The sequence below is a fragment of the Pan troglodytes genome, chromosome 8, assembly GCF_028858775.2.
Source record: "Pan troglodytes isolate AG18354 chromosome 8, NHGRI_mPanTro3-v2.0_pri, whole genome shotgun sequence".
NCBI classification, from domain to species: domain Eukaryota; kingdom Metazoa; phylum Chordata; class Mammalia; order Primates; family Hominidae; genus Pan; species Pan troglodytes.
In genome coordinates, this window is record NC_072406.2 from 37,529,415 (window position 1) to 37,556,174 (window position 26,760).

Here is a 26,760-nt window from a genome sequence, read left to right on the forward strand (position 1 = left end):
ACAGGAAACAGGCCTAGAGGAGCTTTACCCTTGCCCAAGGTGAGTTTCTCCAATGCTCCTCTGTGCTCTTAACCCACTGCCACCTGAAGATGTGTGAGCCGCCCTGTGGCTTGTGAACTCTGCACTTCTCTGTCCAGTATCGGAGTGCGGGATGAGGGTTGTCGTTCTGGCTTTTTCTCCTCCAATTCACCTGCTGGTTTGGGCCTGCAGGAGAATTTCCAACCTTACAAAACAAGATGCGAGCCATCCTGCGCATAGAAGTGGAGGCCGTGCGGTTTCTGAAGGAGGAGCCACACAAGCTGGACAGTCTCCTGAAGCGTGTGCGCAGCATGACAGACGTCCTGACCATGCTGCGGAGGTGACCGGGCCCTCATCGTGCTGGGGGTGGCCTGCGGAGGGGTGCCCTGGGAAACCGAGAGTGGACGTTTGGGACTTCAGCCTTCCACCATGCTCCCAGGACATATCCAGTGTCCTGAGGAAAAGCCCCAAGTCCTTCTCACCCTTGAACTTTTATTGCAATATGGCTTGAGGTTCTAATTCTTCAACACAGGATTGCTAGGTGGAGCCCATCCTAGGGTTTAAAATTAATAGACACAGTAAACATTGTTTTAAAATCATCTGAAAGGCCAGGTGTGGTGGCCACTCAGGAGGTACAGGCAGAAGGATCCCTTGAGCCCAGGAGTATGAGGCTGCAGTGAGCTATGACTGAGCCACTGCACTCCAGCCTGGGCAACAGAGAAAGACTCCATTTCTTTTAAAAAAAATCATTGGAAGGTGGGTTTTTTAAAATAACATTTTGAAGTTGAAAAATTGATTGAAATAGTTTATTAGCCTCCTTCACTTCAGGGGCATAGATGAATTCAGTTCAAAGAAATGTAATAGAAGTAAACAAAGTCTTTCTTAAATGACCTCCTGAAGGAGTATCTGTGAGACTGTTGGTCCCGCCTAGAAAAGAGGAACAAAGCATTTTGAGTGGCCTGGGCCAGGCTTCCTTACCAAAGGTAAACCTGCTCATCGAAGAGGTCACAGTGGAGTAAAGACCAAAAGACATTCAGGAATTTCACTGCAAAGAAAATTCCAGAACTCCACACTCACTGAAAACACATATGCATGCAAAATTTGTGTTGCCAGAAGTACCTTCACTGGCCAGGCACAGTGGCTCACACCTGTCATCCCCACACTTTGGGAGCTGAGGTGGGTGGATCACTTGAGGTCAGGAGTTGGAGACCAGCCTGGCCAACATAGTGAATTCCCATAGGAATTACAGGCGGTGGTGTGCCTGTAATCCCAGCTACTTGGGAGGCTGAGGGAGGAGAATTACTTGAACCCAGCAGGTGGAGGCTACAGTGAGCCGAGGTTGTGCCACTGCACTCCAGCCTGGGAGACAGAGCATGAAGTCAGCTTCATGGAGATGATTATTGAAAATGGGAAAGATCACTGGGTGCAGTGGCACGTGCTTGTAATCCCAGCTACTCAGGAGGCTGAGATGGGAGGATTACTTAGGCCAGGAGTTCAAGGCTGCAGTGAGCTATGATCACACCACTGCACTCCAGCCTGGGTGACAGAGCAAGACCCCATCTCTACAAAAAATTATTTTAAAAATTAGCCTGGAAGGGTGGTGTACACCTGTAGTCCCAGCTACTTAGGAGGCTGAGGCAGGAAGATCTCTTGAACGTAAGAGTTTGAGGCTGCAGTGGGCTATGATTGAGCCACTGCACTCCAGCCTGGGCAACAGAGCGAGGCCCTGTTTCTTAAAAGAAAAGAAAATGGAAGAGATGGTTAAGGCAGAATGATAGGGAAAGGAGAGAACAAATCCTTGGGGATCTCTAAGAATCTAAGGGATTGGGGTAAAAAAAGAAACAGCAAAAGAAAGAGCACTGAGTAGCAGAAGAGTTATAGAATGCAATGTCTTTTTTCAAATGAAAAAAAAGCAATAAAATAAAAAGGGGATGAGGGACTAACTAAAAATTAGAGGTCAAGTACCATGTTTGACATCGCCTCACACATAACTTTACAATGTTAATGTTAGTCCTAGCAACAGGCCCTGAGGAAGTCATTATCATCACCATCGTCATCCCCATCTTCATCATTCCATTTTATGCAAAAGCACCTGAGGCTTAAAGAGGCGAAGTTCTCAACGTTATATAAAACATGAAATAACTGATATTCAAACACAGATCTGACACCAGACACTCTGTCTTTTCCACTACATCATGGGTGGGGAGGGACATATAGCTTCAAATGACTCCAAACACCAGAGGAAGTTGAGGTATAAACACGACCGTTAGATTTCGAGTCACTGTGTACCTTGTGGCAAGACTTGGTTGAATCCAGGTGGGGAAGCCAGTGAGCAACAGGTTGAGATACAGAAGAGCAAACAGAAGGAATTAGAATGTGGGCGGCCCACCCAAGATGCTTGGCAGTGAAAGGAGGAGGGAATAAGCAAACTTTTGGCTTAGAACTAAGCATATTTGAGGGCTGCATAGGCCAGAATCAGGCGGAGGAGTTAGAGAGGCTGCTGTTAGACTCATGATTCATTTTCTTCTACCCACCCCCCAAACAATGATGGAGTTACAAGGGTCTGAGCACAACTGCACCAGCAGAAAGGGATATGTCTATACATGTCCCTAAGCGGCTACTCTGAGCTTTGGGATGTGTGACTCTCACCTGGCTTTGGGATGACATAGCCTGCAAGTATACCACCATGAGAAAGTGACATGAGGGTTAATGCCGCTGTGCATGGTTTCTCCTAGACATGTCACTGATGGGCTCCTGAAAGGCACGGACGCAGCCCAAGCCGCACAGTACATGGCTATGGAAAAGGCCACGGCCGCAGAAGTCCTGAAGAGTCAGGAGGAGGCAGCCCACACCTCCGGCCAGCCCTTCCACAGCACAGGTGCCCCTGGCGATGCGAAGTCGGAAGTGGTGCCTTTGTCCGGCATGACGGTTCACCACGTGCAGAGCTCCCCTGTGGTCATCCAGCCCTCCCAGCACTCCGTGGCCCTGCTGAACCCTGCTCAGAACTTGCCTCACGTGGCCAGCTCCCCAGCCGTCCCCCAGGAAGCAACCTCCACTCTGCAGATGTCGCAGGCTCCGCAGTCCCCACAGATACCCATGAATGGGTCTGCCATGCAGAGCTTGTTCATTGAAGAAATCCACAGTGTGAGTGCCAAGAACAGGGCAGTGTCTATCGAGGTAGAGTCCTATTTCCGTTTCTCATAACCCCATAAAGGAGTCTGATACATGGACCTTTCCCTTAAAGCATTTATAGGTCAGATGACGACATAATTGTGTATGGATCAGAGACAGGGTTTTGGAAGTGGAAGTGGGATTCAGTGGCCAGGTTAAGAGATAGGTCATGTGGTTTCAGAGAAGGGTGAGACACCTAGCCTGTAGGAAGGTGAGACACCTGGCCTGTAGGAAGGTGAGACAGCGGTGTGCTGGTAAATGTTTAACAACCAGCTCTCTGGTAGCGGTTGTGGCGGCGGGGTGGGGGGGCAGGGGGGGTGCGTGCAGATCTATGTGTGGCATTTGCCAATTTCCATGGTGTAAATATCACAACCATGGCTGATTTCAAGTTATGACATGACACCACTGCTGCTGAAGTTGGGAGAAATGTGACAATCAGCTCTCCTGGGCCAGGACAAGCTGGCTTCAAGCACTCCACTGAGGTGAAGGCAGCCTGGGGAGGGTCTGCCACTCATCTAGATGATAAGTGGAACCTGGTTAGCAGGGGAGGGTGGTGAGGGCATCCTAGGATACTAAAATGCTGGATCAAAGTCTGGGACCATGACTAAGCCTGTCTAAGTGGAACAAGAACGAGGACCTAAGACTGGGGAAATGGGCTGGAAACTGACTTGAGTGCTTGAAAAACAGTCCATGATGTTTGGAGTTTATTTGGAAGGTATCAGAGAAATGCTGCAGCTCTAATCCGTGATTTTTTTTTTAAATGGCATCTTCTGGAAATTAATCTAGAAACAACATACAGAATTGATTGAGGTGGTGGGTCTAGAATTAAGAGAGCTGGATGAGAAATTACTATAGTCATCTAAGAATGAACGGTAGAGCAGTCAGAATGAATAGAGAAAACTAGGTCTTAAGACCAAATGACATGAGGCCATGTGTGGTGGCTCACACCTGTAATACCAGCACTTTGGGAGGCCGAGGCGGGTCGATCACTGGAACATGAGTGCAAGACTAGCCTGGGCAACATGACAAAATCCCAACTCTACCAAAAAAATATACAAAAATTAGCTGGGCGTGGTGGCACGTGCCTGTAGCCCCAGCTACTCAGGGGGTTGAGGTGGGTGGATCACCCAGGCCCAGGGAGGTCAAGGCTTCAGTGAGCCAAGATCACGCCACTGCACTCTAGCCTGGGCGACAGAGTGAGACCCTGTCTTAAAAATCATAAGATCAAATGACATATTATGTTTTTAAATATTCTTTTTATCAAGGGCTGGTACCAGTGCTCCGATAACACATTTGTCTTTTCTGCTTCTTTTTTCTTCTTGCCTCGTAACTTTTCCTCCACTCATTTGCTTTATCACCCAACAACCTTGTCGTAACCCTCCTGCCTCTACTGAAAGTCACCAGTGGAGAGGTCAGGTTGGGTATATCGAGACGACCTGGTGAAACTGCCACAGCCACAGTCACAGCCTCGGGGCCTCTGAACACTAGGTGGTTTCTCTGTGTCGCAAGGGCCCTGGCTTGCCCCTAATCAGAGCCAGCTATTTTAAAAACACATATCACAAGGGTACAGAAATGTGATTGACAGAGTGTGATTCTATTCCCAGTACCTAGTAGGGCAGGGGAGGGAAAGATATTTCCTCCTAAGAATTGGCAGATCCGTCACTTAAGACGTCTTGCCACTTTAAACATCTCAACATTTAAAGGATGTCAGTATGATGGCACTCTTATTTAACAAATCTCTGTTGAGAACCTAGGGGGCATAGTTATCATTGTGATGTGTGTATTTTACGCTTTGAGAGGAGACACGAGTCATCTCTGAAAATGCCCTGATCCACAGGTATGGAGGCCTGGGTTTTTCTGCCAGCTCTGCCACTGACAAATGGGGTGAGCTTTATTCATTCAACAGAGATTACTGAGCCTGTTATGTACCAGGCCCTCGTAGGCTCGGGGGAAAGCCAGTGAACAGAAGAGACAAAGTCTCTGCCCTCAAGACACTTACCTACTTGTAGGAAGAGACAGAAAAAAAGTATATGCCAGGTGGTAATAAATGCTAGGAAGAAAAAATAAAGGAGGGTTATAATGGTGAAGGTGGTGGCTATTATTTATATGTAATGAAACTTGGGCAAATTCTCCATCTCGCTGGACCTCAAAGTTCCCATATGTTGATTCAATGATCTTTGCCAATTCTTAGGTTATGGGGTTCCGCTAATCTTGGTGTGAATTTCCACTCTGCCCCCTTAGAATTATTAATGTGCTGGTTCAAAAGTCACAGACAACATTCTTTTAAAAAGTATGCAGATGTTTTAAAATGCATTTTATGTATAACTCTCTGTTGTGGAACTTAAAGGAGTTTACAGGTCATCTAAATAATACCTCCTCCCTCATTTTATAAGTAGGACAATGTGACCCAGAGGGCATATAGCAATTCTTTGATAGAAGTGGTACTAAGACACAGGATTTTTGTTCTTAGTGTTGTGGGTTTTGTTTGTTTGCTTGGACATCTCTTCTACAATGAAAACTCAATTTAAAAAAATTTTAGGCTGGGCATGGTGGCTCATGCCTGTAATCCCAGCACTTTGGATTATAGGCATGAGCCACCATGCCCAGCCTAATTTTCTTTTTAATTGAGTGAGACTCATGTCTCACTCAGGGCAGAAGGATTCCTTGAGGCAGGTTGTTTAAGACCAGCCTGGGCAACGTAACAGAACCCATTGCTACTTAAAAAAAAAAAAAAAAAACTAGCCATGTGTGGTGGCTGACATGTGTAATCCTAGTTATTCAGGAGGCTGAGGCAGGAGGATTCCTTAAGCCCAGATGTTGGAGGCTGCAGTGAGCTATAATGACCCCACTGCACTGCAGCTTGGATGACAGATTGAGACCCTGCCTCTAAAAAAATACATCTTGGTAGTAGAAAAAATACTTTTAAAAGCATCTTTTTTTAAGTTCAGGGGTACAATTGCAGGTTTGTTGCATAAGTAAACATGTCATATGGGTTTGTTGTGCAGATTATTTCATCACCCAGGTCTTAAGCCCAGTACCCATTAGTTATTTTTCCTGATCCTATCCTTCCTCCCACCCTCCACCCTCTGAGAGGTCCCAGTGTCCGTTGTTCTCCTCTATGTGTCCATGTAACTTTCTTTACGTGCTACATTCCTCCAGAAAGCAGAAAAGAAATGGGAGGAAAAAAGGCAAAATCTGGATCACTATAATGGGAAAGAGTTTGAGAAGCTCCTAGAAGAAGCTCAGGCCAATATCATGAAGTCAATACCAAATCTGGAGATGCCGCCAGCCGCAGGCCCACTGCCAAGGGGAGATGCCCCAATGGAGAAGGTGGAACTTTCAGGTAAGGTCCGGTCCCACAGCAGGAATATATGGAGGTACATGGCTTTGGGCAAATACAGTGCCATCCACGACAGCACATACTCATCAACAGAACCAAGGTCTCAGTTCTTACAAATCTTACAAAATGTAAAACCTGGAAGAGCAAATCCTCTGGTGTTCCTTCGATCTTTACTACTATCTCTCTCTTTTTGTTTTTTTGTTTTGTTTTGTTTTGTTTTAATGGGGTCTTGCTCTGCCACCCAGGCTGGAGTGTAGTGGTATGATCTTAGTTCACTATAACTTCCAACTACTGGGCTCAAGCAATCCTCCCATCTCAGCCTCCTAAGAAGTAGCTAGGGCTATAGATGTGTACACCACTGCACATGTCTAATTTTTTATAATTTTTTTAGAGACAGGTTTCTTCCTCTCTTGCCTTGGCTGGTCTCGAACTTCTGGCCTCAAGCAATCCTCCCGCCTTAGCTTCCAGAGTAGCTAGACTTACAGGCTTGAGCCACACTTGATTTCACTACTACTATTTTATGCTAACCACAGTAGAGAAGCTGAGTTCTGTGTTAGGATTCTAGAATAATGGCCAATAAAGGAAAATTTAAATTCATAGTGTTTGCGTTTTCTATGCATTTGTGATACTTCACAGCAAGAGCTGGGAAAATATTAGGCCTGCATTTAAGACAAGAGCTTTTGCAGAAAGAAAATGGTAGCTTTTATGAGCTCTCAGGGGATATTAGATCATAAGGCAAAATTGCATTTTTTAATCAAAATTATTAGAATATGTATTTAACCAACTCAACTATGGAAGTTAAATGCCAACATGTGAATAATAATATAACTTCTAAGAATCTCAACCTATTAAATATCCTATCAGTTACAAGCCACGCATCTTATTCTGATCTTAAAATTATGGACCCGGATGTTATTTTACTTGCAGTCTAATGTCTCTGCAGTGTCACATTCCACAGTGCCTTATCCAGCAACTAAAATTAATTTGGAAAGGAATCCCCATCTTGACTTGCATGTTGAGAAACATTAAAGTGGATTCCATTTATAACCACCGTACAGTCATCCCTTGGTATCCATGGGAGATTAGTTCCAGGACTCCCATCGGATACCAAAATCTGAGGACGTTCCAGTTCCTGGTATAAAATGGCATGGTATTTGCATGTAACCTACTCACATCCTCCCATATACTTTATGGGGCCAGAACAGTTCAGCTGTGTGACTCTGCTGCCGGCCTCCATATACTTTAAATCATCTCTACATTACTTATGATACCTAATACATTGCCTACACATTACTTCATTTGTGTGGATTCAACATAGTACTTGGCACAAGGCAAATTCAAGTTTTATTTTTTGGAATGTGGAGGGAGTTTATATATATATATATATTTCCATCTGCAGTTGGTTGAATCCACAGATGTGGAACCCATGGATGCAGAGGACCAACTGCACTTGTCTCCTCCCCAGCTTTCATCCATTTCATCCCCTAAAGTTCCACTCACTGCATCCCTCCCGCTCAGTCTGTGCTAAGAGGCTTTTCTTACACCTTTCCCCACCATCCAGCTGTGTCAGGTCTGTCTAGGGTCCTGGGCGGGGCGGCTCTTCTCACACAAAGTGACTTTCCTCTCACAGTCCCCGTGGAGAATTTCTGATGGAGAAAATGCCCTAGCTCATCACATTTTTTTTTTTTTTTTTTTTTTGAGACTGAGTCTCACTCTGTCACCCAGGCTGGAGTTCAGTGGCATGATCTTGGCTCCCTGCAACCTCCGCCTCCTGGGTTCAAGCAATTCTCCTCCCTCAGCCTCCCAAATAGCTAGCATTACAGGCACCCACCACCACGCCTAGCTAATTTTTGTATTTTTAGTAGAGATGGGGTTTCACCGTGTTGGCCAGGCTGATCTCGAACTCCTGACCTCAGGTGATCCACCTGCCTCGGTCTCCCATAGTGCTGGGATTTCAGGCCTGAGTCACCGGCCAGCTCATCACATTTTTATCTTGTGTAATTCTGTTCTCTCTGCCCCATTATTAATTTTGTCATAGAGTCCTTTGATGTTTTATATAGGTCTCATAACTGTTCCTTCTCATGATCGAACAACAAAAACATATTACATTTTGTTCACTTACCTCATTTTGGCTCTTGATTCTATCTGATTTTTTAAATTTGCCTAAATCACTTTTAAATTACTCCCCAAGGTATTTTGACTTAGTTAAAATGCTCTTGTTTTTTTCTTTTTTAATGCATCTCTGACCTGGTCTCAGAAACAGTACAGTGATGGACAGGCTACCAGAGATGTGTAAAGGTAGCGTCCGTGACCTGTAAACATTAGTTTCTGTCATTTTAATTTATTTGTCATGGAGTTATCATTTTTAATGTATTTTTGTTTATTAAGGAGGCAAATTTCTAAGTGTAGAGTTTTAAATACCGTTTGTATTTCCCCTTGTGTGAATTTTCTGACTACTTGGATAATGGAGGAATATGGGTAGTGATCAAAAATTGATAAAGGCTGGCGTGGTGGCTCATGCCTATAATCCCAGTGCTTTTGGAGGCCAACACAGGAGGAATCACTTGAAGCCAGGACTTCAAGAGCAGCCTGGGCAGCATAGTGAGACCCCCTCTTTACAAAAATTAAAAAATCCGCTGGGCATGGTGGCACACACCTGCAGTTCCAGCTACTCTGGGCTGGGGCAGGAAGATTGCTTGAGCCCAGGAGTTTGAGGCTGAGGTGAGCCGTGATGGCACCACTGCACTTCAGCCTGAGTGAAAGAGCAATACCCTGTCTCAAAAATAAAACAAAAAAGGCCTGGTGCAGTGGCTCACACCTGTAATCCCAGCACTTTGGGAGGCTGAGGCAGACAGATTGCTTGATCCCAGGAGTTCAAGACCAGCCTGTGCAACATGGCAGAAACCCCGCCTGTAAAAAAAAAAGAAAAGAAAAGAAAAGAAATTAGCCAGGTGTTGTGACACACACCTGTAATGCCAGCTACTAGGGAGGCTAAGGTGGGAGGATCACCTGAGCCCCGGAGACTGAGGCCTCAGTGAGCCTTGATCACACCACTGCATTCCAGAGTGAGTGACAGTGAGACCCTATCTACAAAATAAAAAAAATTTAAAAATTTGTTTAATTAAAAAAATCAAATCCACTTCCTCTCCAACTTTGTTCTTTGTTCTCATTTGCATCCCATTTTTTCTCTGGCCCTCCCTAGGCCAGATTCTACTCTGACATTGACCTTCAGCAGAAACCCCTCTTGCTGATACTGTTTTTTCAGACTGAGGGATGAAGTATTTGGAGGCCAAGCCAGGGGCTATAGATTTGCCTTCGGGCTTCAATTTTTTTTTTTAATCTATCCAAGTAATACTCAGCTTTTTCCATAACAAGAATGTTATTTCATAATAGTAGGTAATACTTTACATAGCATTTACACTATGCCAAGCTCAGCGTATAAGTCATTCAATCCTTATGACACCCCAGAGGAAAGTATATTATACTACCCATTTAACAGATGAGAAAACTGAGACCGAGAGAGGTTTAGTAACTTGTGCAGGGTCTTTTTGGGATTTAAATCCAGTCACTCTTTAGGGTCTATACACTTAATCCTTGCTCTATGGAGAGAACAGAAAATTTTTAAATCAGATTGCATTGGGTTTGTAGCAATATACCAGACTTCCTGGATGTTTTCTTGAAAAAAGATTATTCTTGTAATGGTGCACTGTTTTCCAGAAGATTCTCCAAATTCGGAACAGGACTTGGAAAAGCTGGGGGGAAAGTCACCCCCTCCTCCTCCGCCACCTCCTCGTCGAAGCTACCTGCCAGGATCGGGACTCACCACCACGAGGTCAGGCGATGTGGTCTACACCGGCAGAAAGGAGAACATCACCGCTAAGGTCTGATAGGCTAAGCCCTGGTAAACTGGCCTCTGGGTTCAGATGATACCCTTAGACAAGGTTCTCTCTGTTGGAACATAAAAAGTAGTGAGGCAGAGAAGGAGTAACTCGACCACACAAGATCCCCAGGAAGCACCACAGATGGAACAATGGCAGCCAGTATGATTGGACTAGACCCAGACCATGAGTTTTATCCTTATTTGACTTTTAGCTGCAACAATATGAAATGCAAATCACAAGCTATTTCCCATGTGGGCATCATAAGATTGAAAATGAGGGTAGGAGGGGGAAACGAAAGAAAGATTATCTTCCAAAGTTAACTGAGGTGAGCTGACACCGTTGTGGGAGTCTATACAGAAAGATGTTCAATGAGCTTTAGATTCCACTTAACTAACCAAGTGTTAGCTTTCATGTTAAATGTAAAACACAATTTCCAAAGAGTTGCAGTATGGGAGGGCCTTTCATGAGGACTGTATTAGTCTGTTCTCAGGGTGCTGATAGAGACATGCCTGAGACTGGATGATAAAGGGAAGAGATTTAATGGACTCACAGTTCCATGTGGCTGGGGAGGCCTCACAATTATGGCAGAAGATGCAGGAAGAGCAAAGGCACTTCTCACATGGTGGCAGGCAAGAAAGAGATTGTGCAGGGGAACTCCCATTTATAAAACGGTCAGATCTCGTGAGACTTATTCACCACCTCGAGAACAGCACGGGAAAGACCTGCCCCCATGAGTCAATTACCTCCCACCTGATCCCTCCAATGACACGTGGGAATTACGGGAGCTACAATTCAAGATGAGATTTGGGTGGGGTCACAGCCAAACCATATCAAAGACACTGAATGTTGAGGAGTTCCAATTATATTATAATTATTTAATCCATTCACCAAAATGACAACTTATGCAAACACAAACACAAACTAAATGCAAAGGAATAAAATAGCCGTTCAGCTATGTTCTCAGCTAAGATCTAGGAAGCAAGTGTTCTAGACAGTGAGGGACCATACACGATCTGTCCCTTTTTTGCTAGCACCTAGGAGATGTTAAACCACTATCTGTTGTTTCAATCTCCCACAGGCAAGCAGTGAAGATGCTGGACCAAGCCCACAGACCAGAGCTACAAAATATCCAGCAGAGGAGCCTGCTTCAGCCTGGACCCCATCCCCACCGCCTGTCACCACCTCCTCCTCAAAGGATGAGGAGGAAGAAGAAGAAGAAGGAGACAAAATAATGGCAGAACTCCAGGTATGTGGATGAGGTGACTGACATTGGCTCCTTGCCTCCCGCCTGGGTCTCTCCAGCCATGGCACTCACAGATTTGTTAGCGAGAAGGCCAGGGAAGTGCATGGACCGGGACCATAGAAGCTGTGTCTTCTGGCCTTGGCCTTTGCTTTCCCAAGATGGCACTGAACAAGGCTCTCAGGATGCCTATAAGATGTGCAAGGAATGACCATTTCACAAAACAACTCACGCTTTCCTACCTCTGGCTGTAAAATTGACTTTCCTTTCTTTCCATCTTAAGAGACTCTGCTTCATTTCAAAAGCAAGTAAGATAAGGATTAGAAATACCAGCCATTGTCCTGTCTTGATAAGGACAGACTGAAGGACACGTTACGTGGGTTCCCGTTGCTTGGCTTTACCACTTAGAGCCACTGACCTTGGATCGTGGACTCAAGGCCAATGACTGGCCTCCTGTGGTCCATACCAGGTCCCTGTTCAATATCAATGTCATCTTTTCAGATATTCTGAAAAGCTGAATTATTTTGTTTTCCATTTTCCTTGGTCTATTTGAGAAATGATACTGTATCAGTTTTAGATATTTATTTTTTAACTATGACATAGTCCACTCATAGGATGAAGGATGGCGTGCCAAGGCTGTGCCCAAAACTGATCCCACATTCCCATCACGGATGTGATTCTACCCCAGGTCTATGTCCTGAGAACTTGTCTCATCAGAGACATGTACACAATTCCTAGAACAAACTTTGTGTAGAGTATTTCATTTGCCTCATGCTTCTTATAGGATTTTTCTGTCAATCAGATAGTTGGAACACCAGCACCTTGGGGCTCAAAAACATGTTAGCTTTTTACCGACGTACCAATGGCTTTGTGCCAACCCATAAATTTTCCTCTTTTCTTTGGAGTAGGGAGAACTTTCAATCTACATTGTTTTTACTGCACTTGTTCTACTCTGGTTTCCATGGTAATAACTGCCAAAATTGAGCTGCCTGGATTTTGCAGGGAAAACAGAACTGCTGGTTGATTTGTCACATACGTGAGCCCTTTCACGCTTCACTAAAACTCACAGACTAGCCTGGGACATCCCCGCAACCAATCAGGCTATTTGCAGGTTTTTAGAAGGCTTGGATAATTGTTTTCATAGGAACTACAGATTTATAAAGCTGGTATCTTTCAGGCTTGTGGATAATTTTTTACACCTCTCTAAGAGAAATACTGAATTTGTTGCAGCCACTTACAGCCCACCACTGAGGGACACTTTTCTCCATTGAAGTCTAAATATTTGATGCCCTCTTTGACCACTGTACAGACATTGGCATATCTGGCTTCATGTCATATTCTTGGTGGTTACATAATAAAAGTGGTGGCCAGGCATGGTGGCTCATGTCTGTAATCTCAGCACTTTGGGAGGCTGAGGCGGGCAGATCACCTGAGGTCAGGAGTTCGAGACCAACCTGGCCAACATAACGAAACCCCATCTCTACTAAAAACTACAAAAATTAGCTGGGCATGGTGGTGGGTGCCTGTAATCCCAGCTACTCGGGAGGCTGAGACAGGAGAATCACTTGAACCCGGGAGGTGGAAGTTGCAGTGAGCCAGGATCACACCACTGCACTTCAGCCTGGGTGACAAGAGTGAAACTCTGTCTCAAAAAAAAAAAAAAAAAAAAAAAAAGCGTGGTGAATGAAGTGCTCTAACCTTAACTTAACCAAACCCTGTTAGCCCTCTGGCTGGGATAGAAACCCAGCCTGCTAAATCCGCAACTCGATCAATGGCCAGTGGCCATAATGATTCTCTTGTTTCTGCACCTTCTCAAGGCAGGACAAGGAGCAGCTGTGGCCCCTTCTAAGGACAGTTGTGGAACCACTTTCTGTGCTCCACATCTCCAGGCATCAGAAGAAAACACAGGCTCTGAAATCGAGGGTCTAACAGCTCAAAGGAGATGGCAATTGGCATTTGTAAGCAGCTTTCTAAGTAAGCGGATAAACCAAACACATCCGGGGCAAGCTAGGACTGTTGTGACTAAGGAACAGCAAGGAGGCCAGGTACAGCAGAGACAGGGGAGCAAACAGTCATGGAAGAAAAGGCCAGAGAAAGTCCCCCATCAGCCACCTTCAGATTTTAGGACCACTGTTGGAATGTTTACTGAAGGAGGGCATACATTATTCTTTCTGCTGGCAGAGATATCTCCAAATGACAACATTTGACATAAAGAAAACACTAGGCAATTATTTAGGCTGATTCATTTAAATAAGTGGTCTTTCACCAGGCACAGTGGCTTATACCTGCAATCCCAGCACTTTGGGAGGCTGAGGTGGGCAGATTGCTTGAGGTCAGCAGCTTGAGACCAGCCTGGCCAACATGGTGAAACCCCATCTCTACTAAAACTACAAAAAAATCAGCCAGGCGTGGTGGCGGGTGCCTGTCATCCCAGCTACCTGGGAGGCTGAGGCAGGAGAATTGCTTGAACCCGGGAAGCAGAGGTTGCAGTGAGCTGAGATCTCACCACTGCACTCCAGCCTGGGCAACAGGGAGAGACTCTGCCTCAAATAAATAAACAAACAAACAAACAAATAAAAATAGCTTTTAATCCTAGCTGCACATTAGAATTACTTTGGGAGTTAAAAAAAAATCCTACAGCTCAGAGATTCTGATTTGTGTATTCTCTGAGTGGGGTCTCAAGAGTATTTGAGAACAACAGTATTTTTTTTTTAACCTGGGTGGTATGTAGCCTGGTTGAGAACCACTGTTGTCCATAAACTTGGGTCCCTGAGTTACCAGTCTCTCCTTCTCTCATGATCATATTATCTGGGCATTGCCCACATGCCCGCTTCCTTTTTAGCCCTGTAGACACAGTCTATGTCTATACTTTCTCCCTTTGTCTGAGAACTGGCCTTCCTGACTGAAGTTCACAAGAGCCAACAGTTGGCTCTTATAGTTTTCAGAGACAAATCTCCAGGGTTCAGGCAGCTCCTAGGCCACTCAGAATGACATCGTTGCTTAAAAGCATCACTTTACTCTAAATGAGCCTCAGAACACCTCGGAGCGCGGTAGTACCTGTTACTATTTCAGAGAAGGATTGCTAAGAGTACTTTTATTGTAAGACTTAAAGGTTTAAAACGTCTTGTGAGCTTTTGCTGTATAATTTCAATAAAGCTCATAAAAAAAGAGGAATAAAAAAGAAAGATAGTTTTTTGTTTTAATTTATTTACATATTGAGCATTTTTTAAATGTCAAAGCAAGAAGCCCTCCTAAGTACCAATTTATGTTCACCCCAGACAGGCAGAAAATGTAGTAATGTCTATTTTATCTTGGCATTCCCCAAGAAAGGAAGGCAGCCTTTGCCTCGGACTCAGCCTCCAAGCCAGCTTTGTCAACATGAGAGCACGTGAGGAGCAGGATTTCAGGGTGCTGCCTCCCTGGCCTAAACCTGCGTGCAGGACCCGGGCTGGGGTCCACAAGCGTCTGGTTGTTCCTGCCTGTTTCCCTCCATTCTCCTCAGTACCCTTGGATCCCTGTTAACCTCAGTATTTTAATTCCTTAGGCATTCCAGAAGTGTTCCTTTATGGATGTAAATTCAAACAGTCATGCTGAGCCATCCCGGGCTGACAGTCACGTTAAAGACACTAGGTCGGGCGCCACAGTGCCACCCAAGGAGAAGAAGGTAACGTGGCAACTGCACATTTGCCACACGGTTGGGAGTCCTTCCTTCCTTGCTCTGACACTAACACGGCTCTTATACTCGACCTTTGTCCCCTCTGTCTTTTTTCTCTCTTTTTTTTTTAACTAATGGAGACACAGGCATAGGTTAAAATCAGAGATATCTTGCTCAGGTTTTCAGAGCAAACACTGTGTTCCAGCCCACAGCATACAATAGTATATGCAGAATTTAGACACTATCTTCCCAAACTAAAGAGTGTCCACCTTTCAGTACTTTCTAGAACAACTCTAGAAAGAAATATATAGAAACAGCAACCAAGTATTTAGCAGTTTTTCTAATTTGTAACATCCTTTGGGAAAAAAAGAAAAACAACTATATATGTTAAAAAAAAATAGGTAAAAATCGGCTGGGTGCAGTGGCTCACGCTTGTAATCCCACCACTTTGGGAGGCCAAGGCAGGTGGATCACCTGAGGTCAGGAGTTCGAGACCAGCCTGGCCAACATGGTGAAACCCCATCTCTACTTAAAATACAAAAAATTAGCTGGGTGTGGAGGTGGACACCTCTATTCTCAGCTACTCGGGAGGCTGAGGCAGGAGAATCGCTTGAACCCAGGAGGCGGAGGTTGCAGCGAGCCAAGATTGCGCCACTGCACTCCAGCCTGGGCAACAAGAGCAAAACTCTGTCTCAAAAAAAAAAAAAAAAAAAGGTAAAAACCTTTGATTTGGGGAAGAAAATGCATGGTAGAAAGTATCTACCACCACACACTGGTGTAACCTCATGGAAACATACAAATGTGTATTTGCACAAACGTCCAAGGATGCCAAACAGAATTTTTGCTAAGTATTATCCATTTATAAAGTGTACCTTCCAAGATAGTAAGTTCAGTATAGTTTTAGTGTTAACATACATGTGTGATGTCAAAAAAAGAATCCAGGCTCTGAAACAAAGTCTGCTGTCATTGTATAAGTAAGCACTCTAGGGAAACGACCATAGCCTGAATGTTTGAAATGCAACTTTAAGTTGCACCTAGAGCATCTCTGATTTTCAGAGATAAAGACATCTTACTTGAATTAAGCTTCCATCTAAACTTCAGGATAAAAAGCTTGCAAGGCCTAACATTTTTCTCCAGGGACTTATCTTTCAGAATTCAAAGATTCTAGCTTTCCTTAAACAAAATCAAACTAATCAGATGCAAGAGAGCCCAATAGCTACTACAGATGGGTACCTCAGTCCATGTACGACAGCTCAAGGAGGTAGATGTAGTATCACAAAACTGAAAGGCTATTCTAACACAACCGTTCAAGAGACACAGTTTTGGGCTCCCAGCTCCCAGCCGAGAGGCCTTGCCAAGGAGGCCAGCTTGCTTCCCCCTGGCTCATAACCACCACGGCACCCTTGTGTAAACTCTCTGCCACATAAATTGACATGTGACTCTGTTAATGGGGGAAGGGAATCTCGCTATATCCAAGGGGGGTTATTGTTGATAAATGTTTCTCATGAAGAAAACCTGGCCTGGCATGGTGGCTCACACCTGTAATCGCAGCATTTTAGGAGGCCAAGACGGGAGAATCACTTGAGGCCAGAAGTTCAAGACCAGCCTGGGCAACATAGTGAGATGAAAGAAAGAAAGAGAGAGAGAGAGAAAGAAAGAGAGACAGATATGGAGGGAGAGAGGGTAGGAGGGATGGAGGGAGGGAGGAAGGAAGGAAGGAGGGAAGGAAGGAAGGAAGGAAGGAAGGAAAAAGAGAGGAAGGGAGGGAAAAGAAAAACCTACTAATTTGAACTGAATGGAAGGAAGGAAGGAAGGGGAAAGGAAAAGAAAAGAAAGAAAACCTACTAATTTGAACTGAACCCATGAAACCATGTTGAAAATATATTGATTTTTATTGTTTTTGGTTTTGTTTTTGTTTTTGTTTTTTTTGTGAGACCGAGTCTAGCTCTGTCACCCAGGCTGGAGTGCTGTGACGTGGTCTCGGCTCACTGCAACCTCCGCCTCCCAGGTTCAACAGTTCTCTGTTTCAGCCTCCCTAGTAGCTGGGATTACAGGCGCCTGCCACCATGCCTAGCTAATTTTTGTATTTTTAGTAGAGATGGGGTTTCACCATCTTGGCCAGGTTGGTCTTGAACTCCTGACCTCGTGATCCACCCGCCTCGGCCTCTCAAAATGCTGGGATTACAGGCGTGAGCCACCACGCCCAGCCGGAAATATATTGGTTTTTTCAGTATGTGGAATTTCCTTATGAGGGCTTATTAAAACTAACTCATGGAAGGCCTGATATAGCATGTTATACTTGGGCTAATGTGACCATTTCTGTCTAGAACACTGACTGGGAATTTGGACTCTCTCAAAGATCCCTCTGGAGACCATTATTGTCTCATTGTAGAATTTTTCTTTTCTTTTCTTTTCTTTTAATTGAAATGGAGTCTCGCTCTATCACCCAAGCTGGAGTGCAATGGTGCCATCTCAGCTCACTGCAACCTCCCCCTCCCCGGTTCAAGCGATTCTCGTGCCTCAGCCTCCTGAGTAGCTGGGACTACAGGCGTGCACCACCACACCCGGCTAATTTTTTTGTATTTTTATTAGAGATGGGGTTTCACCTTGTTGGCCAGGCTGGTCTTCAACTACTGACCTCAGGTGATCCACCCGCCTCAGACTCCCAAAGTGCTGGGATTACAAGCGTGAGCCACCGTGCATTTCTAATTGGCTAGAAAGTGGCATGAGATTTCTTGCCCCATAATTAGAAATCCATATCCCATTGGTCTCATTTATCTCAGTTGAGGATCCATTGGCTAATAAGCAGGTCTTTACTGAGTGCCCAACACTGAGTTTAGTCACAGGTGCTTATTCTGGATAATTAATCTCAGTAGATTAACTTTCTTCAGAATGACCATGTATATCAGACTTCTCTTATCCCCAGTTCTGGGTCCTTATTAACCTCTTCCAGGGCTAAGTATTTACCCTTCCATAAATCGGATGTTTTCTTAAGCATTTTTTCTCCTGTCATCACTGAAACTCCAGCCTAGTTCTTCACTTGTATGCAATTTTCTTGTAACCCTGTCTCTCGTTTTGGTTTATTGTCCATATGCCTATTGAGTGCTTTTCCAATTGTCTTCATAATCCAAATATCAGGGCCTATAAATACATATTAAAGAGGCATAATTACTTTTCACCCAGAGTCTTGAACATCTAAGACTAAGAAATCACTGTGAGTTTGCATGACAATTATGACCAAGCTCCTGCACTTGCTTTGATACATTCATTCATTTTTTTCTAGCCCAGTGATAAAAAGTATAGGTCGTGTGAAAACCAAACTTCACATTTTTATCCTAGTGACTTTCCATTAGAGCATTTATGCTACTACTCAGTTTTAAAATACATATATTACAGGGGGGATTTTTGAAATTTATTTATTTATTTTTGAGACCGAGTCTCGCTCTCTCGCCCAGGCTGGAGTGCAGTGGTGCAATCTCAACTCACTGCAACCTCCGCCTCCTGAGTTCAAGCAATTCTCCTACCTCGGCCTCCTGAGTAGCTGGGATTATAGGTGTGTGCCACCACGCCTGGCTAATTTTTGTATTTTTAGTAGAGACAGGGTTTCACCATGTTGGTCAGGCTGGTCTCAAACTCCTGACCTCATGATCCACCCACCTCCGCCTCCCAAAGTGCTGGGATTACAGGCGTGAGCCACCATGCCTGGCCTGAAACGTTTAATGATGGGAATGGCACAGGCCATGACCAACCAACAGACACCAGCCCTAACCTCCAGTAAATAGACCCCCAGAACATCTTCCATGTGTGTGTCTTTAGATCACATGCCAAATCCATCCACGATTCAGGGGGCAAATTCTCATTTGGGTCCTAGCATGATATGCTGACTCCATATTTGGAGTTGTAACCTTAGGCTGAAACCTTTTTTTTTAATTCATTTACATATATATATATACATATATTTTGAGACAGAACCTTGCTCTGTTGCCCTGGAGGCTGGAGGGCAGTGGCACGATCTCAGCTCATTGCAACTTCTGCCTCCCAGGTTCAAGCGATTCTCCTGCCTCAGCCTCCCACGTAGCTGATATTACAGGCACCCGCCACCGCGCCCAGCTAATTTTTATATTTTCGGTAGAGATGGGATTTCACCGTGATGACCAGGTCGGTCTCAAATTTCTGACCTCAAGTGATCCACCCACCTTGGCCTCCCAAAGTTCTGGGATTACAGGCATGAGCCACTACACATAGCCTATTTTTATTTTTTATTTTTGTGTATATGTGATGGAGTCTTTGCCATGTTGCCCAGGCTGTTCTCGAACTCCTGGACTCAAGCAGTCCTCCCGCCTCAGCCTCCCGAGTAGCTGGGATTAGAGGAAGCTCAATTATTTTTCTTCTTTAAAACCTTTTACTTGACGTATTCATTGTTTCATATTTTAAATTTAAAATCCCACAAAAGAAGCCATGTGGCTCCGCTGCAGCAGCCGAATCATGGCACTTGTTTGGGGGCTTCCTGGGGAGCAAGCAGAAGTAAAACAGGAGGTATTTGGTGGCTCGTGTACCTTGTACTTTGCACAGTATTTGCGTGTGATTAATTCTGACTGTGTTGTTTGTGTGTCATTCCTCAGGCGTGTATGAACAGTCTTTCCATTCTTAAGTAAGGTCATAGGGGTTGCTCTGGGTTGACTTTGGCTGGGCCCGGGTGTTTGTGCTTTGTGTTGTCATTGCTTTAACCAAGCAGCCTTCATGGGAACTGTGCTCCATCCTGCTATAATCAACCACCTCAGCAAGAAGAAAGGGCAGCAGTGCCTTGGAACCGACAAGGCATCACTAGTGTTAGTGTTATGTCAGGGCCTGAGGCTACTGATACACCTTGGGAAAGGCCAGGCCTCCAGGTGAAGCGCCCTGAATACCTGGGTCCTCACCACTGGATCCTTCACTCCTGAATCTTGGTGAGACCCTAAGACATGTATCTTCACTCTACACTGGAAAATATAGAGAATGAAAGCTGAGTCGTGATGTCACCGTCACCAATGTAACCTCAAATATCTGCTTTGTGAATGTTTAGGTTCTATTGTAACAGCATGATGGATATGAACCAAGGTTCTATTGTAACAGCATGATGGATATGAATTGAGGTTATATTGTAACAGCATGATCACTCTGAATTTGGATTTGGTCATCTTGGCTATGAGGAGTGTGAAGGTTATTTTGGCACTTTGACACCTGCAGTACAAACTGCATTTCAATCTGTCATTTGATCAGGGGAAAATAATGTTTTTTCGTCCCCAAATGCCAAACCCAACCAAGGCAGATGTCTTTATAGGATAATCTCCATAACAGAAGCAGAGAGAGGACTGAAATAATGAGCTGTAAGGGGAACTAAAATTCCCCTGGGCTGGTTCCTAAGTTTATAGGCAAGAAAACTGAGGCCAAAGAAGTAAAGTGACTTATCTAAAGTAACACAGTTTAGTGGCAGATCTTGATTAGGATCAAAACTTTCTGTCAGCCCATACATTGTGCTTTTCACAATTCTTTAGGTTTTAAATTCTGCTAAGCTCACTATCTGATGTTGAAAAGAGGACATGTTAATAATGACTCTGTCCCTTTATTCTCTTCACCGCTCCCCTACAAAATTTTAAATTCTTGAAATCTTTTGCTAATTGAGATTTTCATCTTGTGCAAACACAGGGCATTTTTGGCAGTTGGAGAACAAAGCAATCCAAGGTAAACAGCTGTAGGCTTTGGATTGGTGTGTAACAAATATGCGTGGCCCGCATGTCTTAGAAATGTAATTAAAGGAACGATTTAGTTATAGTCCACTTTTTTGGGGGGATGTGGTTTTGTGGAGTAACATGTCCTACACTATTCTACCAGAATTTGGAATTTTTCCATGAAGATGTACGGAAATCTGATGTTGAATATGAAAATGGCCCCCAAATGGAATTCCAAAAGGTGAGTTCACCAGATCTGGGTTCCAACCAATACCATGCACATTAATTACCTGCCTCTGCAGATCCATTGCTGATTAACGTGTGTGGTTTCCCTCCTCCGTTCTCCCTCTCAGGTTACCACAGGGGCTCTAAGACCTAGTGACCCTCCTAAGTGGGAAAGAGGAATGGAGAATAGTATTTCTGATGCATCAAGAACATCAGAATATAAAACTGAGATCATAATGAAGGAAAATTCCATATCCAATATGAGTTTACTCAGAGACAGTAGAAACTATTCCCAGAAAACTGTGCCTAAGGCCAACTTCAGTTTCTCTGGCATTAGTCCATTAGAAGATGAAATAAACAAAGGGTCTAAAATCTCAGGCCTGCAATACTCTATACCTGACACCGAGAACCAGACGCTGAATTACGGAAAGACAAAGGAGATGGAAAAGCAAAATACGGATAAGTGTCACGTTTCCTCTCACACTAGACTAACAGAATCAAGCGTGCATGATTTTAAAACAGAAGATCAAGAGGTTATCACGACAGATTTTGGCCAAGTTGTTCTGAGACCCAAGGGGGCAAGGCATGCTAACGTGAACCCTAATGAGGATGGAGAATCAAGTTCAAGTTCTCCCACTGAAGAAAATGCAGCCACTGACAATATTGCCTTCATGATTACCGAAACCACTGTCCAGGTTCTTTCCAGTGGGGAGGTGCATGATATTGTTAGCCAAAAGGGAGAAGACATACAGACGGTTAATATCGATGCCAGAAAAGAGATGACCCCCCGACAAGAAGGGACTGACAATGAGGAGCCAGTCGTGTGCCTGGACAAGAAACCAGTGATCATCATTTTCGACGAGCCCATGGACATCCGGTCTGCCTATAAGAGACTTTCAACTATCTTTGAGGAATGTGATGAGGAATTAGAGAGAATGATGATGGAGGAAAAGATAGAGGAGGAGGAAGAGGAGGAAAATGGAGATTCTGTAGTCCAGAACAATAACACTTCCCAGATGTCTCATAAGAAGGTGGCCCCGGGCAATCTTAGAACCGGACAACAGGTGGAAACAAAGTCACAGCCACACTCCCTGGCCACAGAGACCAGAATCCCAGGAGGACAGGAAATGAACAGAACGGAGCTGAACAAGTTCGGCCACGTGGATTCTCCAAATTCGGAATGCAAGGGTGACGACGCGACCGATGACCAGTTTGAAAGCCCCAAGAAAAAGTTTAAATTCAAATTCCCTAAGAAGCAACTCGCCGCTCTCACTCAAGCCATTCGCACCGGAACTAAAACAGGGAAGAAGACTTTGCAAGTGGTAGTCTATGAAGAAGAGGAAGAGGATGGCACCCTGAAACAGCACAAAGAAGCCAAGCGCTTCGAAATCGCTAGGTCTCAACCTGAAGACACCCCTGAAAACACAGTGAGAAGGCAAGAGCAGCCCAGCATCGAGAGTACATCTCCAATTTCAAGAACTGATGAAATTAGAAAAAACACCTACAGAACATTGGATAGCCTGGAGCAGACCATTAAACAGCTCGAAAATACAATCAGTGAAATGAGTCCCAAAGCCCTAGTTGATACCTCATGTTCTTCCAACAGAGATTCTGTTGCAAGTTCATCCCACATAGCCCAAGAGGCCTCTCCCCGACCCTTGCTAGTTCCGGATGAAGGTCCCACTGCCCTAGAGCCCCCTACGTCGATACCTTCAGCTTCACGTAAGGTATCTTGGTCTGCTGGAAAATGAAAAGACCCAGCTGCTTTCCTAAATCTGCCATAATCACCATTAGCGAAAGGTGTCTTGTAACTTAATTGCTTTCTTTCAGGTGGCTTTTTTTTTTTTTTTGTCTGTTCGCCATGAAACCCTTCTTTCATACTTTCTCCCTCACCTTCAAAACAACAACAACTAGGTATCTAACAGCTAATCAGTTCTGTTTTTGCCTCTGTTGCTGACTGGTGTTGGGTAAACACGAGGCTGCTGGGTCAGCCATGTGCTGTTGAAATGGTTGCTCTGATACTCACATTAAAATCCGTTTGATCAGTAGTGAGCAGTTGATTCTGTTTGATTCTTCTGATTAACCCCAGTTGGTGTCTCCTAGGTCTGTCCTGCATGTAGGGCTGTGGCTTCTCACCTTGAGCTTCTCTGCACATCGTGGGGCAGCCTCACGGATGACCTACTCATGCGCTTCTCCTTCTCTTCCCCCTCTCACTGGTCCTTCCCACAGGGCTCCAGCGGGGCCCCACAGACGAGCAGGATGCCTGTCCCCATGAGTGCCAAGAACAGACCCGGAACCCTGGACAAACCCGGCAAGCAGTCCAAACTGCAGGATCCCCGCCAATATCGTCAGGTAGTTTTACCTTAAACCCACTTTTGGATGGACGCTATTTCAGTTAAGCAAGTCACTGACTTAGTTTATACCAAATATTGTGCTTTCTTTGTAAGATAACGGTTTACATAGACATCCTGGATCTGGGGGCATGAAGAAAGTCTAAAAAAACCTTTGTTAAACTTTTTTACCACGCTTTTGCATGCTTGCAATAAAACATCTTTTACTTTGTGACTCCAAACTCCAAATTTTAACTGTTAACACACGGTGCCAGACCAGGTGGCTTTTCTTTGGTGAATGTAGTGTTTCATCTGAACACCTCGGGAAGCAGAGACAAACCAACCTGTGGTTGAACTGCCCTTAACGTCACCACTACTAACGTCTATGTTGACTGTATTGCGTTAGAAGCACATTAACGCTCCGTCACAATGCCCGACCCCCACCCCAGTAATTATCCAGACGCATGGCCCACCTGGCACACAGGAAATGGTAGAGCTGGAATGATGGGACTCCTCTCACAAATGTATTCTTCCTTTCCTCCTTTCCTGTCCATCCTTTGCTATGTACACGGGGGGTTTCTACCAGGTCCAGTAGAGCACAACAAGACTTAGCTCAGGCCTTGAACTGTGTTTGGTTGGTTTTCTTTGATTGAATTATTCTCAGAAGGGCTGTGTTGCCAGGCCCTGTGGGTTGATCATGTGACCACCTTTCTGACAAAATGTCTCCCGCCATCTTTATTTGCAGGCTAATGGAAGTGCTAAGAAATCTGGTGGGGACTTTAAGCCTACTTCCCCCTCCTTACCTGCTTCTAAGATTCCAGCCCTTTCTCCCAGCTCTGGGAAAAGCAGTTCTCTGCCCTCTTCTAGTGGTGACAGCTCTAACCTCCCTAATCCACCTGCTACTAAACCATCGATTGCTTCTAACCCTCTCAGCCCCCAAACAGGACCACCTGCTCACTCTGCCTCCCTCATCCCTTCTGTCTCTAATGGCTCTTTGAAGTTTCAGAGCCTCACTCATACAGGTAAAGGTCACCATCTTTCATTCTCACCGCAGAGTCAAAATGGCCGAGCACCCCCTCCTTTGTCATTCTCCTCCTCCCCTCCTTCTCCTGCCTCCTCCGTCTCACTGAATCAAGGTGCCAAGGGCACCAGGACCATCCATACTCCCAGCCTCACCAGCTACAAGGCACAGAATGGAAGTTCAAGCAAAGCCACCCCATCCACAGCAAAAGAAACCTCTTAAAGGTCAAATCCTATTAGGCACAAGTCGGAGTTACATTTTAAAAAAATTAACAGTCTACAACAACTGTTTTCACAAGAGAATGTAACATATTGCTGTATCGTTTGAGGCTTAATGCTAAATATGTGCTGAATACTGGATTAATAGATTTCAGTAAAGCTCGTTCGTTTTGTTTGGTTTTCTTTTTACCTAGTTGCTATAGTGTCTACAGTCTATACTCAATACCTATAAAATGCAGTAAGCATGTGTTACAGACAGAGGTTCTGGTGGGAGAGAAAGGTGCGTGTGAGACAGGAGAATTGTCTTAAGCATATAAAACATGTATGATTCCAGAATTTTAGTATGTTTTGTATAAAACTATTTTTCATTACGGAGACTAGAAGTGAACAGAGAATTACACAAGTGTGACTATACAAATTGTAAAAGAGATACTATAATATTTCCTTTTATTTTAGTGTTATTTAGCTTTATTACAGATTTCTATTTTTGTCAAAACTTCATGGTTCCTTTCAAGATCTTTTTTGCCAAAACATTTTGATACTATAGCATTGTACATTTGAAAGTAGTGTGCTAGACTATAAAACCAATGAACTTCTACATGAGCCCTACAGACAGGCATGTGTAGAAGGCAATTTATCAAACCTATTGCACTGCCATGAAAAGTGTGTATAATAATTTGCTAGCCCAAGCAAGCTAGTTTTCTTTGCTTGCTTCTTTTCTTTCTTTTTTCCTTCCTTTTTTTTTTTTTTTTTTTTTTTTCTTTTTTAACATGTTGAGATTCTCTAGTTGTTTTCTTTGGCGTATCTAACCCCTTCTTTTGTTTTCTGAGACCTGGTAACCCACGCTCTTGCATTGTGGATTTTAAAATGTACACTCTGTACGGTTCTGTAAACCGAAAAACTTTTGTAAATATATAAATATACATAGACATTAAAATACTGTATGTGACAGCACATAGAGTAGTTTTCCCACACCAAAGTTAATTTTTATGCATGCTTTAAAAGTATATATCGGGACCGGCAGAAATGGAAGTATCCATACATTTTTAAAAAGCAACAAGTTTGCACAGCTAGAGTGTTTTTGTAAATAAATGTATTTGTATAACACAGTCATGTAATATACAGAACTATAAGCAGAGACTTTGCAAAACTAAATAAAGGGCTGCATGCTTATTATTTTTTGTACCTTGTCACTATAACTACTTCCTAGTCAAAGAACGAAATGTAACTGTTACCAAGTTAAATGTTTTTCCGCTTTGAGGGATGTAACCACATCCACTCAGAGGACACTACTTTTCTGAAAGCTCTGGGGTGACTAATGATGAGTTCCTAATAAATTAATTGCAAGTGTGGTGCCTTGGATGTGGCCTGTTGGCTCGCTCTCTTCTCTGTGGCTTATCAAGGTGTGGATGACAGAAAGCAAACCTGGATACAGAGTTTCCACCCTCAGTTCCTGGAGGGGCTCTTATTATTTTCTCTCTTTTTAAAAAACTTCCAGTAGAAGTAAAGTGGAAATAAAATGTCTTTATCACTTGGCTTTTTTTCTTTTGAGTCCTCAACTTAAAAAATTATTGTTGGCCTAGAGGGAAATACGCTTACACCATATGTTTTCATTTGTTAAAATGGGAAGAAGCCAGGCACGGTGGCTTATGCTTTGTAATCTCAGCACTTTGGGAGGCTGAGGCAGGAGGATCACTTGAGGCCAGGAGTTCCAGACCAGCCTGCGCAATATAATGAGACCCCATCTCTACCAAAAATAAATAAATAAATTTAAGTTAGGTGGGCATGGTGGTGTGTGCCTGTAGTCCCAGCTACTCAGGAGGCTGAGGTAGGAGGATGGCTTGAGCCTGGGAGGTGGAGGCTGCAGTGAGCTATGATCACACCACTGCACTCCATCCCAGATGACAGAGCAAGACCCTGTCTCAAAAAAAAAAAAAAAAAAAAAAAAAAAAA

The 26,760-nt window shown here is 44.2% G+C and overlaps 1 protein-coding gene across 50 annotated transcripts in view; it reads left to right on the forward strand.

The window, feature by feature from the left end:
- Positions 1-26,338, forward strand: part of KIAA1217 — an 854,498-nt gene extending 828,160 nt beyond the window's left edge. For 20 of the 50 annotated variants that reach the window (XM_063781488.1, XM_063781487.1, XM_063781489.1 and 17 more), the window contains 11 exons: positions 211-358; positions 2,754-3,195; positions 6,349-6,532; positions 10,247-10,410; positions 11,489-11,656; positions 15,195-15,314; positions 20,991-21,026; positions 21,177-21,254; positions 21,367-22,965; positions 23,468-23,590; positions 24,314-26,338. In XM_063781488.1, the coding sequence (XP_063637558.1) occupies positions 211-358; positions 2,754-3,195; positions 6,349-6,532; positions 10,247-10,410; positions 11,489-11,656; positions 15,195-15,314; positions 20,991-21,026; positions 21,177-21,254; positions 21,367-22,965; positions 23,468-23,590; positions 24,314-24,811 (3,560 nt within the window). In that variant the 3' untranslated portion in view covers positions 24,812-26,338. Of the gene's footprint in view, positions 1-210; positions 359-2,753; positions 3,196-6,348; positions 6,533-10,246; positions 10,411-11,488; positions 11,657-15,194; positions 15,315-20,990; positions 21,027-21,176; positions 21,255-21,366; positions 22,966-23,467; positions 23,811-24,313 lie in introns of those variants that run through there. The other 30 variants (XM_009458065.5, XM_009458069.5, XM_063781486.1 and 27 more) reach the window with 13 other exon arrangements.
- The last annotated feature ends 422 nt before the right edge of the window (positions 26,339-26,760 follow it).